Source organism: Bubalus bubalis, chromosome 9, assembly GCF_019923935.1.
Source record: "Bubalus bubalis isolate 160015118507 breed Murrah chromosome 9, NDDB_SH_1, whole genome shotgun sequence".
NCBI classification, from domain to species: Eukaryota; Metazoa; Chordata; class Mammalia; order Artiodactyla; family Bovidae; genus Bubalus; species Bubalus bubalis.
In genome coordinates this window covers 96,526,725-96,541,568 of record NC_059165.1, presented here as the reverse complement: position 1 = coordinate 96,541,568, position 14,844 = coordinate 96,526,725, and the positions used below count along the sequence as shown (strand labels likewise).

The following is a 14,844-nucleotide window of genomic DNA, read 5'->3' as shown; positions in this document are numbered from 1 at the left end:
TTATAAAATGATCTACAGAATCTGATCTTTCTCTTGTAGCTCAGTTGGGAAAGAATCTGCCTGCAATGCAGGAGACCTGGGTTCGATTCCTGGGTCGGGAAGATTCCATGGAGAAGGAAATGGCAACCCACTCCAGTATTCTTGCCTGGAAAATCTCATGGACAGAGGAGCCTGGCAGTCCATGGGGTCACAAGAGTCAGACACGACTTAGCGACTAAACCACCACCACAGAATCTGAGTATAACTGTATTTGTATATAATTCATAAGCAAACACTCTTTGGTGAATTGAGCTTCCACATTTTTACTGATGGAGGTTAAACAATTTGAGGGGTGTCATTTATCCTAACACAATTTTGCCACCCCCAGAGAACATATGGCAACGTCTGGAGACATTTCAGTTACCACGACTGGGGCAAGGGTGCCACAGGCACCTAGTGGGTTGAAGCCAGGGATACTGCTGAATATCCTACAATGCACAGGGCAGGCCCCCAGAATCACCCAGCCCTAAGCGCCAACAGTGTTGAGGTTGAGAAGCCCTGGCTTAAGCGCTAGTCACTTTTTTCTGGGGTCTTTGCACCCAAAGCTGTTCCATCCCGCACTCCTATCTTCTGACTGCTGAGACCTCGCTCTTCCGGACTCCTCCAAGAAGCCATTTTTTTCTTTGTTTTAAAGAAACCATTTCTGATGCCGCCAGGCAGGGCTCCTCCAGCCCCCTTGCCCACCCCCCATGCTGGGTTAAAATCGTCCTGATCCCCCGGGGTTCTCAATCTTCCGTTTTTCAGCGCAAATTTCCTGGAACCCCTAGACAGATCGATTCTGCAAGACTGCGAGGGACCAGGAATCCGTATTTTTAACGAGCACCTTCTCCCCACCACAACTGCCTTCTTCTTAATATCTTGCACATAGTAGGTGGCCCAGTGACTAGTTGAATGTCTACAGCATGCCAGGCGCTACTAAATACTAGACCTGGGGATCTCGAATCCTGGCACATACGCACGCGCGCGCGCATAGGCATGAGCGCGCGCGAGCACACACACCCGCCCCCAGGATGTAGCCACTATCATCATCCCCATTTTACAGAGAAGTAAACTGAGGTTCAGAGAGGAGACATAGCCGGGTAAGACGCTCAAAGCGAGTCAGGGGTCTAGATCGTCATTAGCGCCTGATTCCCGGGGGAGGGAGGGTACCGAGCGATGAACAGGGGAGCGCGAACTGGCGGGGGCACCGAGACTCGCCTCGGCCTTCAGATGCGGCCCCGCCCCCACGAGGGACGTGAAGACGCGGACCCCGCGCAGCGTGGGGACATGTGACCGACTGCAGAGGCCGCGCCGCTTCCCCCGCTCGAGTTCTGCGCGCTCCGCCGCAGGGTGCAGATCCGGGGCGCCCGCCTGGGTTTAGGGCGCAAGAGCAGAGGCGGAGCCAGGGCGGAGCCAGCGCTCCCCGTCCACCCCCCCGTTCCCAAACGAAAGCGAAACGGAGCGCAGGAAAGGAAGGGCGGAGCCGGCCTGGAGGCCCCGCCCCCTGCCCTGCGCGGCCGGACCGACGGGCGCGCCCAGGTAGGGGGCCGCTGAGCGCGCAGTGCGGACCCTCGCGGGGACCTACGCCGCCACCATGTCTCAAGAAGGTGTGGAGGTAGGAGATGGCTACAACTGGGCCGGTGGCCCGTGAGAGATGCTGAGGAGGAGCTAGGGGCACGGAGCGGGCTTCGCAGTTGCTGGGGACTCCATCCAAGCCCAGACCTTCCCCCCAAGGCTGGTACTCGTCTCCCTCGGAAAGGAGAGAGACCAACACATGCCCCGGAGCAAAATGCGGCCTCCTCGAGGAAAAGCGGGGGCTGCTGGGTCAGGGGTCAGAGGCCAGGGGTCATCTGGCCAGCCTCTTCCCTTAGCCTAGGACGCTCGCCCTAGTCCGCTCCCTCCCCCAGTGCCCTGTGGGGACTTTGGCTTTTTCCAGGAAATGCAGTAGAGGGATGGAGTGGGGTGGGGGGGGGGAGCGGGTGCGGAGGCCAAAACCCAGGGTCAAGTTTAGGCCGTGAAAAAAGGAAGCCTAGGGATGGAGGAAGGGCAACTGCGCTTCTCCTTCCCCCACCGGTCCCCACCCCAGCTGGAGAAAAGCGTCCGGCGCCTCCGGGAGAAGTTTCATGGAAAGGTATCCTCCAAGAAGGCGGGGACTCTGATGAGGAAATTTGGCAGCGACCACACTGGAGTGGGGCGTTCCATCGTGTATGGTGAGCAGGTGGGGGTCCTGCTTGGTGAGAGTTAAGCTGGGGAGCAGGGAGGGGGTGTGGTTTGTGCTGGGGGCTGGAAGAGGCAATGAGATCATCTCTTTAGGGGGCGGTCTGGATCGGGGTTCTGGGGGCCCTGAAATTCCCACAAAACCTTTCAAAGGGCCTTCACTTACACTTACTCTCCCCACCAGGGGTAAAGCAGAAGGATGGACAAGAACTGAGTAATGATCTGGATACCCAGGTAAACTGTTCCCCTCCCCTCAAAACACGTGGTAAGGGGAGGAAGAATGGAAGGGTCAGGCTCATCCATGGCAGAGCTCTTTCTGTGCACTGTCCATCCACAACTCATGGTCTAGCCTTATTCACTTACTCACCTCTCACTCATGGATCTAACCAAGGAGCCTGCAAACCATAGGTGCTCATTACATCTTGATTGTATGAAATGGAGGAGAGAGACAAGAAACTAGGCAGTGAAAAGAATACGATTATCATCATTACAGAGGAGCCAAAGAGGTCGGGGAAGGCTTCCTGGAGGAAGTGATACCACATTCTTCAAGCCTAGGGAGGAGTGATCCCTGGGAAGGGGAGAGGTTGGAGATCTTCCTGGAAGAGAAGGTGACCTGAGCAGAGGAACTTGCAGACAGGCTGGGACGAGTAGGAGACGGGGGAGGAAAGAGGGGCAGGGAAGCCCATGTAATGAATGACTAAAACAATGAATGAATGAAAGCCTCTGTATGGCCACTTTGCCCCTCAGATGGCCTTGGTAGCTGATGCACTGGTTTGCCTGTCTGAAAGGGCCCAGCACAGAGTTGTTAGAGTATAAAAAAGTGTTTTATACTTGTAACATTTATATATTTACAGTTATACATATAATGAGTATAATAAAACTAGCAAAGAGTATCATTGATTGAGCACTTTCCCTGCAGCAGGACTCCAGGAATTCTACCTGTTGACTTATTGCCACAGGTTCTGTAAGACAAGTCCTATTATTTATCATATCCACTTGACAGATGAGGAAGCTGAGACACAGGGTGATGAAGTCACTCACCAGGTTCATGCTGAATGCAGGTAGTGACTGGGATTTGAACCCAGGTCACCTAGAGTCAGAACCTGGACTCCTAGATGTCCTTCATTAGGGAGAGTGGCTTGGCCACAACCCCATACCTGGAAGTGATGAGGCCAGGATTCCAACCCGTGGCTCTCTAAATCCAGAACTCAAGCACTTAGCCTAAAGCAGCGTAGCCTTAATGAGGTGACCTGTCACAATGCCAGCAAGTGTGTGGCATTTGCCAGCATGAAGGGAGCACGGGCCCCAAGCCTGTTGCCCTACACTCACTCAGGGTAATCTCAGGCAAGCCCTCTCAGGGCTCTGGGCTTCAGTTTCCCCATCTGAACAAGGGGGATCACAGGTGTCCCCACCCCTCAGGGTTGCTATGAGGACAACTGAGGTCACACACCCTTGCCCTCAGGAAGTGGGAGCTGCTCAGTTAACTCCTCTTGAGTTGGGGACACCTTACTCATATGGGGCCAGAACCCTGCCTCCCCATCCAGAAGCCCTGCCCCCAGAAAAGCATGAGCCACCTCCCCAGTTTCTACCCCTGGTGTTTCCACCCAGGACCCCCCAGAGGACATGAAGCAGGACCAGGACATCCAGGTGAGTCCAGGGTGTGGGACGGGGAGATGGAGCGGTGAGCACACCCCTGGAGGTGTCCATACGTGAGGAGGAGGGACACTTCAGGGGCTGGAAGAGGACTGACCACCCTCTTGGCCCCGCCCACCCCATTCTGCAGGCGGTGGCGACATCCCTCCTGCCACTGACAGAAGACAACCTACGCATGTTCCAGCGTGCCCAGGAAGACCTCATCCCTGCCGTGGACCGGCAGTTTGCCTGCTCCTCCTGTGACCATGTCTGGTGGCGCCGCGTGCCCCAGCGGAAAGAGGTGATAACCCAACCCCTGACCTTGGTTCTGTCCCGGCTCTGCTCCCAACCCCCATTCTGTGTCCAAACCAACTGACCTAAGAACATCAGCCTCTGAGAACCCAACCCCGGACACCTGCAGCCTCAGAGATCAACCCCAATCTCAGCCCCAACTCTGACCCACTGAGCTGGACTTTCAACTTAACAATTCAACTGGAGCAGCTCAACTTACCCCTGAACTCTGACTACGGAGTTTGACCGCTACCACAGAAATCAAACCTGAACCCAAAATCTGGCTTCTGAAACCCCTGACCAGTGGCGTTCTTCTGGTAAACGCCTAACAACCAGCCCTTGTAGGAAGGAAGTGTCCCCAGATTTACAGTGTTCGCCAATTTCGATGGTGTAAATCCCAACGTGACCACCATCAGGCTGTCGGTGCCCATCTGCTCCGCATTTCTGTACCCCCAGGTGTCCAGATGCAGGAAATGCCGGAAGCGCTATGATCCTGTGCCCAGTGACAAGATGTGGGGCGTGGCTGAATTCCACTGCCCGAAATGTCGACACAACTTCCGGTGAGGGCACAACTTCCCGAGAGGGAGCTGACCCCACCCCCTCGCCCTCGGCCCCGCCCCAGCCCCGCCCCGCCCCTCCCTGCCCTGGCCCCATCCTGGCCCAGCTGGCCTTTGGACCCTCACGGCCCTGCCCGCCCCCAGGGGCTGGGCACAGATGGGGTCCCGGTCCCCCTGCTACGGGTGCGGCTTCCCTGTGTATCCGACCCGGATCCTCCCTCCACGCTGGGATCGAGACCCGGATCGCCGTAGCACCCACACCCACTCCTGCTCCGCTGAGGACTGCTACAATCGGAGAGGTGAGCGCCTGGCGCGTCCGCATGGCCTCCCCCTATTCCGGGCAATCTATGTGGCCTGGACTGCTGGGACTTCCACCTCTGGGGCTTTAAGTACCAAGGTGTCTGCCTGCTTCTTCCACCTAACTCCTAAGGTCCTAGTTCTGGAGGCCATTTCATCGCTTACCACATCAGCCCCTCCTTCCACATCTTCCACCGTCCTCCACCTCCTTGCCTCCAGGTCTCTCCTGGAGGGGGATCCCTCCTCACACTCACCTCCCATGGCATCAGCCACCCTCCGTGTTTTCACCCATAAGGCTTTGTGGTTTCACCCTGATGGCCCACATCCCAGTGTCCTGTGGACTCAGCCCTTGCAGTGTTTCTGTGTTCTTAGCTCCTGTTTTGTCCTCTGTAGTCTCAGGTGATGCCCATGACCCTGGGTCTCCTGTGGCTTTAACGTCTATGACTTCCACCTCTGCCCTAGAGCCTGTGGCCTCAGCCCCTCCCCTCCCCCAAAGCACCCTGTGGCCTCCAGCCCCAGGAGGGGGCTCAGAACCTCTCCCTCCCCAGAGCCCCACGTGCCTGGGACGTCCTGTGCGCACCCCAAGAGCCGAAAGCAGAACCACCTGCCCAAAGTCCTGCACCCCAGCAACCTTCACATCAGCAGTGGCTCCACTGTGGCCACCTGCCTGAGCCAGGGGGGCCTCCTGGAAGACCTGGACAACCTCATTCTGGAGGACCTGAAGGAGGAGGAGGAGGAAGAGGAGGAGGAGGAGGAGGAGGGCGGGCACGGGGAGTGACCCCTGCCAGATGCAGATGCAAACCAGACACGGTCTGTGGCTATTTTGTGTTGTTATAAAATATGAGCTCAAACTGAGATCTCAATGCCCTTGGGGAGCCGTGTGGGTCCAGGATATTGGCAGGGGGATTCCTGGGCACTGTCTGCAGAGCCCTGGGGAAGCCCTGCAGATCCACAATGGGAGGAGGTCTGTGGGGCGTGGTCTGCATGGAGCCAGGAAGGAGGGGTGGCCAGAACAACTTGGGCTCCTGCTGACACACATCCCCTGGGACCTGAGGGACAGATGGACAGAGGGTCACGGCCTCAGGGGCCTGATCAGCATGGCAGCCTTCTTGAGAGAATAAGCCCCACCACGAAACTCGGCCCAGTAGACCCCATCCTGGTAGCGACTACGGTAGTGGCCACCACGATGCCACACACCATTGAGGTTGGAGTGGGCACAGGCATGGTACCACCAGCCTCCCCGCTGGTACAGGGCACAGTTACCTGAAGGGAGAGGGGGAAAAAAAAGCCTTATTTTATTCTTCTCACCAGAATAAAAGCCTCTACCAGCACCTCACTAACACAAGGCTTTTGCCAGCCATACTCTGTCCCCCTACTTCAAAGTAATAGCCTTAGTTTCTTCCTTATCCCCTTACCAAAGTACAAGTCACATTTTCCTCCATCCTTTCTGCAAACAAGGAGCTTTACCTCTCATCCCTTTACCAGAAAAAACAACCTTCTCTACTTTCTTTCTACAACAGTTAAAAGCCCTAGCTCTCACAGCTCCCCCTTTCCCCCACCACCTTTCACAAAGGCTGGGGCCCTGACTTATTGACTCATTAGAGAATGAACATAGACTCCCTCACCAGAATAAGAGTCCTGTCCTCCATTCTCTTGTTTGCCCTGATCCCTACCAGAGGAAAGTCTTACCCCACCCTCTTTCATTTCCTCACTAAGAGTCTTCTATCCTGCCCCCACACACCACCAAAATAAGAGCCCTTTACCAGAATAGGAGTCTCGGTCTCTATCCACGGTGCTGAAAGGCTTGTCATTGTGCCAGGAAAGAGAGTCTCCAGCATCTCCATGGTACTGGCCAAGCCGCAGGCGGTAGTGGTCACTCTCAGGCTCCAGGGAAAAACCATCATAGTGGGCACGTGCCCCACGGCCTCCCCAGTCTTCAAGGAGCACCAGTAGCTCATGGTCCCCACGGCTGGTAAGCTGATGCACAGGTTCAAGGCCCAGCCAGTATTCCCCATCAGGCTGCCCGAAGCCCGCCTGGCAGGGCAAGAAAGTCAGAAAGGCAGGAGCTGGTCCCCTTCCCCTGCCCAGCCCTGCCCCACCCACCTGTGCCCACCTTGTAGTGCTGCCAGGTAGTGAAGAAGTTGACCGAACCATCTTGCCGCCTCTGAATCACAGTCCAGCCTCCTCCCTCCAGCTGTTGCTCGCACCATGCTGACACCACGTGCCGGCCCACTCGTAACTCATACACTCCACTCTGTCCATGGCCTGCCTGGCGGGCCTCTGCACAATCCCGCCATGGGCCTATGGGCACAGGGATATGGGAGAGGCACAAGCTGGACCAGTCAACCCCTTACTGGAGTAAGAGTCTTGATTCTCACTGGTCCCCTCACCAGAATAGAAGTACTGCTTCTCTTATTCCCTCTCCAGGATAAAAGCCCCAATACCCCTTTTCTTACCTAAATTAGATTCTAAGTCACTCTTCTCTCAGTAGAGCAAATGTGGAGCCTGGGATTCTTAAATCCTCCTTCTATGGTTTCACCAGAAGAGAGGTCCTGAACATGGCTCTCTGAACTTCCTCCAATTCTCACCAAAGTAGCATTCTTAAATCTGCTGCCCTCTCACCAAAATAAGAGTACCTCTCCTAGTTTCACACCATAGTAAGAATTTTGTTCCTTATCAGAGTAAGAGCCATATCTCCCTGTTCCATCAACAGAATAAAAATGCATCATTTTCCCCCAGTCCCCTCACCATAAGAGGAATCTCACATTAAGGTCCTGACTCCTATTTCCCTCTATTCATGCTGCACTGGGAATCCCCTGGCTCCTCACACCCCCAACAGCCACGCCCTTGACTTACCTGCTGGCTTAGGAGGAACAGCAGGGTGCCCCGAGGGTAGAGGAGAGGCCAGGGGTCCTGGCTGTCTCAGGGTCTGATCTCTCTGGGGTTCTGCAGCTGAGTTTAGCCTCCTGCTGGTGTCGTCAGTGCCACCCACCAAACTTACAGGAACCACAGGTACCAGGGGTGGGGGCAGGACCTGGGGTAACCAAGAAAGTCAGATACATTAGCCCTGGAGGCTCTGAGCTCCTGCATCTCCCAGTAGCCAGATGGGAAGGCGATCAAGCAGGAGCATGGCTTGATCCTCCCAAGCCTAACTCCAGCAGTCAAGAAGAGACAGAGTTGGACTTCCCCGTGGTCCAGCAGTTGGGACTTTGCTTCTACTGCAAGGGGAGGGGTTCAGTCCCTGGTCGGAGAACTAAGATCCCCCATGCCTCAAGGTGTGGCCAAAAATTTTAAAAAGAGACAGAGCTGGGCTTAAACTCTTGCTCTGGTGCCCATAGCTTAACCAATCTGTGCCTCCAAACTTTTCTGTAAAGCAGGGATAATATGAGGCAATCCAACACTTGAGTATTAACTTACTGAAGCCTCCCAAAGCTGTAAGGTAGCTAATGTCAGAGCAATAATCTCTTATTCAAAACCCAAGGCCAGACATAGTCCAGAATTCTGAATAATACAGCAGGAGTTAGAAACAATAACTGGAGAAGGAAATGGCAACCCACTCCAATATTCTTGCCTGGGAAACCCCATGGACAGAGGAGCCTGGCGGGCTACAGTCCATGGGGTTGCAGAGAGTCAGACACGACTTAGACTAAAGGACAACAAGAAACAGTAACACAAGGTCTACATATATTCCCTAGCATCCCCAATGAGGTCTTTGGTCTTCGTGCACATATTAATAATATACCTGATTACAGGAATCTGCCTGCAATGCAGGAGAGCTGGGTTCAATTCCTGGGTCAGGAAGAGCCCCTGAAGAAGGAAATGGCAACCCACTCCAGTATTCTTGCCTGGAGAATCCCATGGACAGAGGAGCCTGGCAGGCTACAGTCCGTGGGGGTCGCAAGAATCGGACACGACTTAGCGACTAAACCACCACTATGAGTATTCATATCAGGTAGATAAAGACTTTAAGTAGCTACCAGTAGCGTTTTGACCCAAATAAGTTGTTGGAGAAGAGGCAGGGATCCGGTTTATGGAGCTTTTTGTACTTCAGAACTGCAGATAAGAGATCGTGGGGTTTCAAGAGGCCCCACCTTACAATGCCCACAAGAAGTGGCTGCGATTTGGGGAGGCTAATAGTTTCGGAGTTACCTGCTGCTGCCCGCCCGCACTCCCCGGGCACAAGCGCTCCAGGCGGGCGATGAGGCCACTCTGCTGGCTGACTAGCTGTGCCAGCTCGCGGAACTTGACGTCCAGCTGGTGGAAGCGGGCGGCGGCGCGCTGAGCCTCGGCCGAGGCGTTCAGCACGCGCTCCCCGAGCAGCGCCAGCGCGGAGGCGGGCTCCGACCCCAGGCTAGGCACCGCCCCTGGGCCCGCCTCGTGCTGCAGCTGCGCGCGCAGCTGGCCGAGGCGCGCGCTCAAACCACGGCTCTCCTTGCGCAGCGCACGCACTTCGCCGGCTACGGCGCCGTCGGCCGTTGCCAGCCGCTGAAGTTCGCGCAGCAATTCCTCGTGGCGGCTCACGCGCACGCGCAGCGCTGCCACCTCGCTGGCGTTCACGGCCTCCGGCGTCGGCCGCGCGGCCGCTGGCCCGCTCCAGCACACGGCGCCTGTGAACTTCTGCGGGGGCAGCACGAAGGTGTAGGTGCAGCGCGGGGCGGCCGCGCGCGCCCACCACGCGCCCAGCAGGAGCAGCAGCTGCAACGTGAGCAGCCGGGGTGCCGACATGGCGGACCTGCGGGCAGAGAATGAACGGGAAGGAGCGGGGCTGGACCCCCGACTATGAAGTCGGACCAAACCCTGTCCTCTCCCACACGGGAACGCACATGTCTACACCTGCGTGTATCAGGGGCCGCACACGCCGGATACATCCCCTTCCCAGCCCCGAGGTTGGAGATGCTGCAGTAGAACCCATTCCTGGCCTCACCACTGAGTTCCAGGCGCCCTACAGGTCATTATGCCTCGTGCATTCACTCTGCAAGGCTTCACTGAGAGCTGACTGTTTACTGGCCTCAGTTCTAGGCGCTTGGGAATACAGTCGGGGGCAGCACACCCAAAAAAATCCCTGCCCTGGTGAGCAAGGAACAAAATTAAGTTAGAATTCATAGAGTATTAAGACTGCCCTAGTTTGTATTAAAGATAACAGTAAAAGACAGAGAGGAATACCCTGGCCGTCAGTGGTTTAACTGCGCTTTCGCTGCTCGGGACTTGGATTCCGTCCTTGGTTGGTCCAGGAGCTAAGATCCCACAAGAGGCAAAAAAAAAAAAAAAAAAAAAAAGACACTAGTAAAAAGACTGGGATTTGAGAGAAGGGAAGACCTGGAGGACGTGACATTTTTATAGAAGAACCTGAGGGAGGAAACCATGGGGGTTTCTAGGGGAGAAGAGGTCCCTGGCTGGGGGAACTGAAACTTGAGGGTGGATCATGCCTGATGTGTTAAAGCACCTGGAGGAGGCTGAAGCAGAAGCCATGGGAAAATGGGGGGAGAGGGGATGAGGGAAAAGTCCCCCTAACTCAGTCTAGTAGTGGACACCACATTTCCCATATACCCAGCTCAAAACCCCAGGGCTGTCCACGTCTCTTTTTCCATGGCAGATGGAACTCATCAGCCAGGCATGTCAGCTCTGGTGTTTAGACCCTGAATTCCTCCACATCCCCCCTGCCACAAACTAACCCCATCCCATGATCCAAGCTCAAGACACCATCTGGCTTTCCTTACAGCAGCTACCTCCCAGGTCTCCAGGCTTCTGTCCTCAGGTTCTGCTCTGTTTTTCCAATAGCAGCCAGAGAATGCCTGTGAACACCCAAGTCAGGTCATGTCCCCTCACTTAAAGGAAAAACTCAAGTCCTCCTGCAGCGCAGAAAATTCTACAAGCTCTGTCCAGTCCCCTCCCTTCCTCACCTCCTCCTGTTCACCCCACTCACTCTGCTCCAGCCATCGTGGCTTCCTGACTGTTCCTCAAACACACAAGGCATCCTTCAGCCTTAAGGCATTTGCACTTGCTGTTTTCTCAGCCTGGAATATGCTTCCCTGAATTTATCATGCCTCCCTCTCCTTATTCAGGTCTCAGCTGTCTCCTTAGAAGCCCTCCTTGACTATCCCATTTAGAGTCGCCCCTCCTGGGCACACCCTATACGGACTTTTTTTTCTTTTTTCTTTTAATATTTATTTATTTGGCTGCACTGGTCTTACTTGCGGCATGTGGGATCTAGTTTCCTGACCGGGGATTTAACCCAGGCTCCCTGCATTGAGGGCGTAGAATCTCAGCCAGTGAACCACCTGGGAAGTCCCCATGGTCTTTGTCATTTTAGCATTTGTCATTCTGCATTTGCCTCATTGATTTGCCACTGTTTGCTCTCTGAATTCCTCCACCAAAATAGCAGCTCCCAGAGGCTGAGTCTGGGTTTTGTTCACTGCTCTGTCCCCAGCTCCTAAAACAGTGCTTGGTGCCACACAGGCCCTGCAACACCCACATGCTCCCCACCCCCAGGTGTTCCCTGACTCCCACAGGTGAGCTCATATAGGTGTCTTCACTCAAGGACATATACTTGTGGCCACTAACCCTCTGCCCTGCAGGATCCACACCCAGGCCCGCACTGTCTTCATTCCTGGGGTTCACACACTTGCAGCCTCTCAGATGGGGAAACACGTTCCTCCCATGTACATTTGCCCACATTCAGAAAATGGTCCATATGTCAGCCCTGTCTGCACCAACATCCACTTTGTCCAAACCCGCACATCCTGGTAGCCACACAAGTGTGTGTCCTGTGGGCTTCATCGTCATGCACATTACCTCGTTCACACATTCAACAAGCATTCCTTGAGCACCTATTGTGTGCCAGGAGATGGGGACACAGCTGTGACCAACACAAACAAAACCCCTGCCCTCAAAGAGCAGACTGGAAAAAAAAACAGTAGGTAGGTCTTAGAGTGATAAGTCTTAGGAGAAAAAATATGGAAGGATGTGAGAGACCTGGGCTGGGGGGCACTTTAAATAAAGGAGTCAGAATTTGCTTTCACTGCCAGGGCCCTGGGTTCTATCCCTGGTCAGGGAGCTAAGATCCCATAAGCCATGTGGCGAGGCCAAAAAAAAATAAATGAATAAATAAGTAGAAGAGTCAGAGCTCACTGAGAAAATGACACTTGAGTGAAGACCTGAAGGAAGAGAGAGAAAGGGAAAATCATTCAGGGAGAGGGAACAGCAAGTGCAAAGGCCCTGAGGTGGAACCTAACTTGATATGCCCAGCGAATAACAGGGAGGCCTGTGAGGCTGGAACAGAATGAGAGAGGGGGAGAGCAGGAGGCAGAGAGGACAAGGAGGTGATGGAGGCACAGTGTGCAGGGACCAGAGGAGGATCCGGAGTTTTACTGCAAGTCCTGTGGGAGCAGTGGAGGGTTCTGAGCTGCAGAAAGCCATATTCACAATGGTACTCAAACACCAAGCACTAGCTCCCCAGGGCAGCACAGGGGCCTCTCCTTGCCCCCAACCCTGGAAGACATTGGGCCCTACATAATAGAGATGGACCAAACCCCTTGGAGGCTTTCCCAGGTAGCACAGTGGTAAAGAATCTGACTGCCAACACAGGAGACACGGCAGACGCGGGTTCAATCCCGGGTCTGCAAGATCCCCTGGAGTAGGAAATGGCAACCCATGCCAGTATTCTTGCCTGGGAAATCCCATGGCCAGAGGAGCCTGGCGGGCTACAGTCCATGAGATAGCAAAGAGTTGGACACAACTGAACGTGCATACACACAAACCCCTTGGAACTACAGTGTGTGTAACATCTGCTGCCTTTTGGGATCTCAGCCTGTGGTAAAGAGGAGGCCTGGGTAGCCCCCCAGCCAAACCGAGGCCCAGGTTTCCCAACAGACAGATTCAGCCTCCACCTACCCTCCCACCCTCCTGCGCTCTCACCTCTCACAACCAAGACCCTGAGTTCCACAAGGCCCACAGCAGACACAAGAAGTCCGAGAAGGAGCCGAGGGTCCAGCAGGGCCTCTGAACTGAAGAAGGGGAGAGGCTAGTGGGAGAGCAAGGAGGAAGGAGGCATGGTAACCACCCTCAGCCACCCAGAGCCTGGAACTGGAGCTGTGAAATGCTAAGCCGGGGAGCTCCAACTGTAAATATTTAGCATTTCCCACGTGAGAACAGAGGCAGATTTGCCAGACCCTCCTGCTCAGGCCACCAGAGCCTGATAACACAGTTCAGTGCCCTGAACGTTCCCCCAACAGCGGAGCACAGAGCGTGGGAGGCTGCAGGCCCAGGAGGCTGGGGCGGATCCCAGCCTCAGACATAGACACACAGACACACATCACAGAGAACCACAAGGGCGAATACCAGCAGCACCTGCTGCGTGGCGGGGGTGACTCTAAACTCAACATTTTGTATCATTTAATCCTGGCCACCTGAACTGGTCTCCATAAGTAGCCACATTTTACAGCAGAGAACTGAGCCTCAGGAAGGGTGAGCAACTGGCCTGTGGGTCACAGCCAAAGAAAAAAGCAGCAGTGGGATTCAGCCCAGGTAACATGGCTCCAGAACTCACACACATAACCACGACAATCACACACTCCTGTGTAACAGTGCAGCACAAAGGCATATACAGATGCCCCAATAAGACATGTAAACCATTGCACAAAGCAGCAAAGATAGATGGAATCTATGTGTATGTGTGTGTGTCCATGGATTTGCCTGGCACACCCAATTATAAAGACACAACTGGAGGGAATTCCCTGGTGGCCCAATGGTTAGGATTCTGCTCTATCACTGCCGTGGGCCAGGTTCCATCCCTGATCAGGGAACTAGGATCCCACAAGCCTTGTGGTGTGGCAAAAAAAAAAAAAAGACAGCTGGAAACACAGCACAGATTTGGGCAGTGACTTTTCAAAGCGTGGTCACATACACACATACATCACGACAGAAGAAAACATCCTGTGGGCTGAGTGTGTCTGTATCTGCACGTCAGGCACATACACACCCAAGTATACTCAGTCACACACCGGCAAGGGCAGAGACACAAACCAACTGGAAAGCGCAGAGACAAGCCCCTAATACCCGCCTGCCACCCAGTGCAAGTTTCCATTTATCTCCCCCACACTCTCACATCCTCACACAGGTCAAGTCCTGCAAGGACGAAAACAGGCAGCAGTAACCACACACTCATCTCTCAGAAGTACAAAGCAACTCACGTAGAGCCCCCACCGGACTAGGGTCTCCTTGTAAGAAGGCCTCCCCGACCAGCAGACACACTCTCCCGGTTGCTACTGTCCTGAGCTCGTAACCCGAGTGGCCTCCCGGGCTGAAGGAGGAAATGGTCGTCCCAGATCTGAGAGACGCTGCCAGGCTGGGCTCTGGGCCTGGGCTGGGGCCCCTCCGCCCCCCACTGGTAGTCTCCTCCAGCTCCCCCTTTTGGCCGCAGAGAAAGAAACCTCAGAAGTCAAGGAGACGGGCTAGTGGAAGGGAGTGTCCGGGAGACAGAAGAGAGACGTAGGGAAGGTGGGGAGAAAGGTGGGTGATGAAGAGAGAGATGAGAAGAGAGAAATGGGAAAATGGGCAGAGAGAGGAGAAAGACGGAAACTTATAGATGATGAACGAGATAATTGATGGCAGGAGCAAGGCTGGGGAGAGGGAGGCAGACAGGGAGAAGACAGGGATGGGGAGGGGGAGACAGAAGTGGGGAGAGGAGAAAAATTGGAGTGGGGAGACAGGAGAGGGGAAGCAAATGGTGGGGAGACAAGTGAGGCAGGGGAGTAAAGTGGAGAGGGGAGACAGGGGAAGGAAACAGATGGAACAGGGAGAGAGATGTTGGGGGAAATCTATTCCCCCACCCGAA

At 54.8% G+C, this 14,844-nt stretch overlaps 2 protein-coding genes across 5 annotated transcripts; one reads left to right on the top strand and one right to left on the bottom strand.

Moving 5' to 3' along the window:
- Positions 1-1,303: 1,303 nt before the first annotated feature.
- On the top strand, positions 1,304-5,867 carry SHFL (shiftless antiviral inhibitor of ribosomal frameshifting). 2 transcript variants are annotated; one of them, XM_006044437.3, is made up of 8 exons: positions 1,304-1,633; positions 2,105-2,228; positions 2,420-2,469; positions 3,844-3,882; positions 4,050-4,168; positions 4,615-4,718; positions 4,860-5,014; positions 5,561-5,867. In XM_006044437.3, exons 1-8 carry the CDS (start codon positions 1,613-1,615, stop codon positions 5,681-5,683), a joined length of 735 nt encoding a protein of 244 aa, XP_006044499.1. In that variant the 5' UTR covers positions 1,304-1,612; the 3' UTR covers positions 5,684-5,867. The 2 variants fall into 2 exon arrangements, with proteins under 2 accessions (XP_006044499.1, XP_006044498.2); XM_006044436.3 differs by having other exon boundaries at positions 1,306-1,633; positions 4,019-4,168.
- ANGPTL6 (angiopoietin like 6) lies at positions 5,826-14,835 on the bottom strand. 3 transcript variants are annotated; one of them, XM_044948646.1, is made up of 7 exons: positions 14,201-14,835; positions 12,927-13,032; positions 9,162-9,744; positions 7,869-8,046; positions 7,126-7,313; positions 6,776-7,046; positions 5,826-6,275 (listed from the first exon to the last, which is right to left on the bottom strand). In XM_044948646.1, the coding sequence occupies exons 3-7, from the start codon at positions 9,735-9,737 to the stop codon at positions 6,085-6,087; spliced, it is 1,404 nt and encodes a 467-aa protein (XP_044804581.1). In that variant the 5' UTR covers positions 9,738-9,744; positions 12,927-13,032; positions 14,201-14,835; the 3' UTR covers positions 5,826-6,084. The 3 variants fall into 3 exon arrangements, with proteins under 3 accessions (XP_044804581.1, XP_006044497.2, XP_044804582.1); XM_006044435.3 differs by lacking the exon at positions 12,927-13,032 and having other exon boundaries at positions 14,201-14,830; XM_044948647.2 differs by lacking the exons at positions 12,927-13,032; positions 14,201-14,835 and adding an exon at positions 10,176-10,252.
- Between the last annotated feature and the right edge of the window lie 9 nt (positions 14,836-14,844).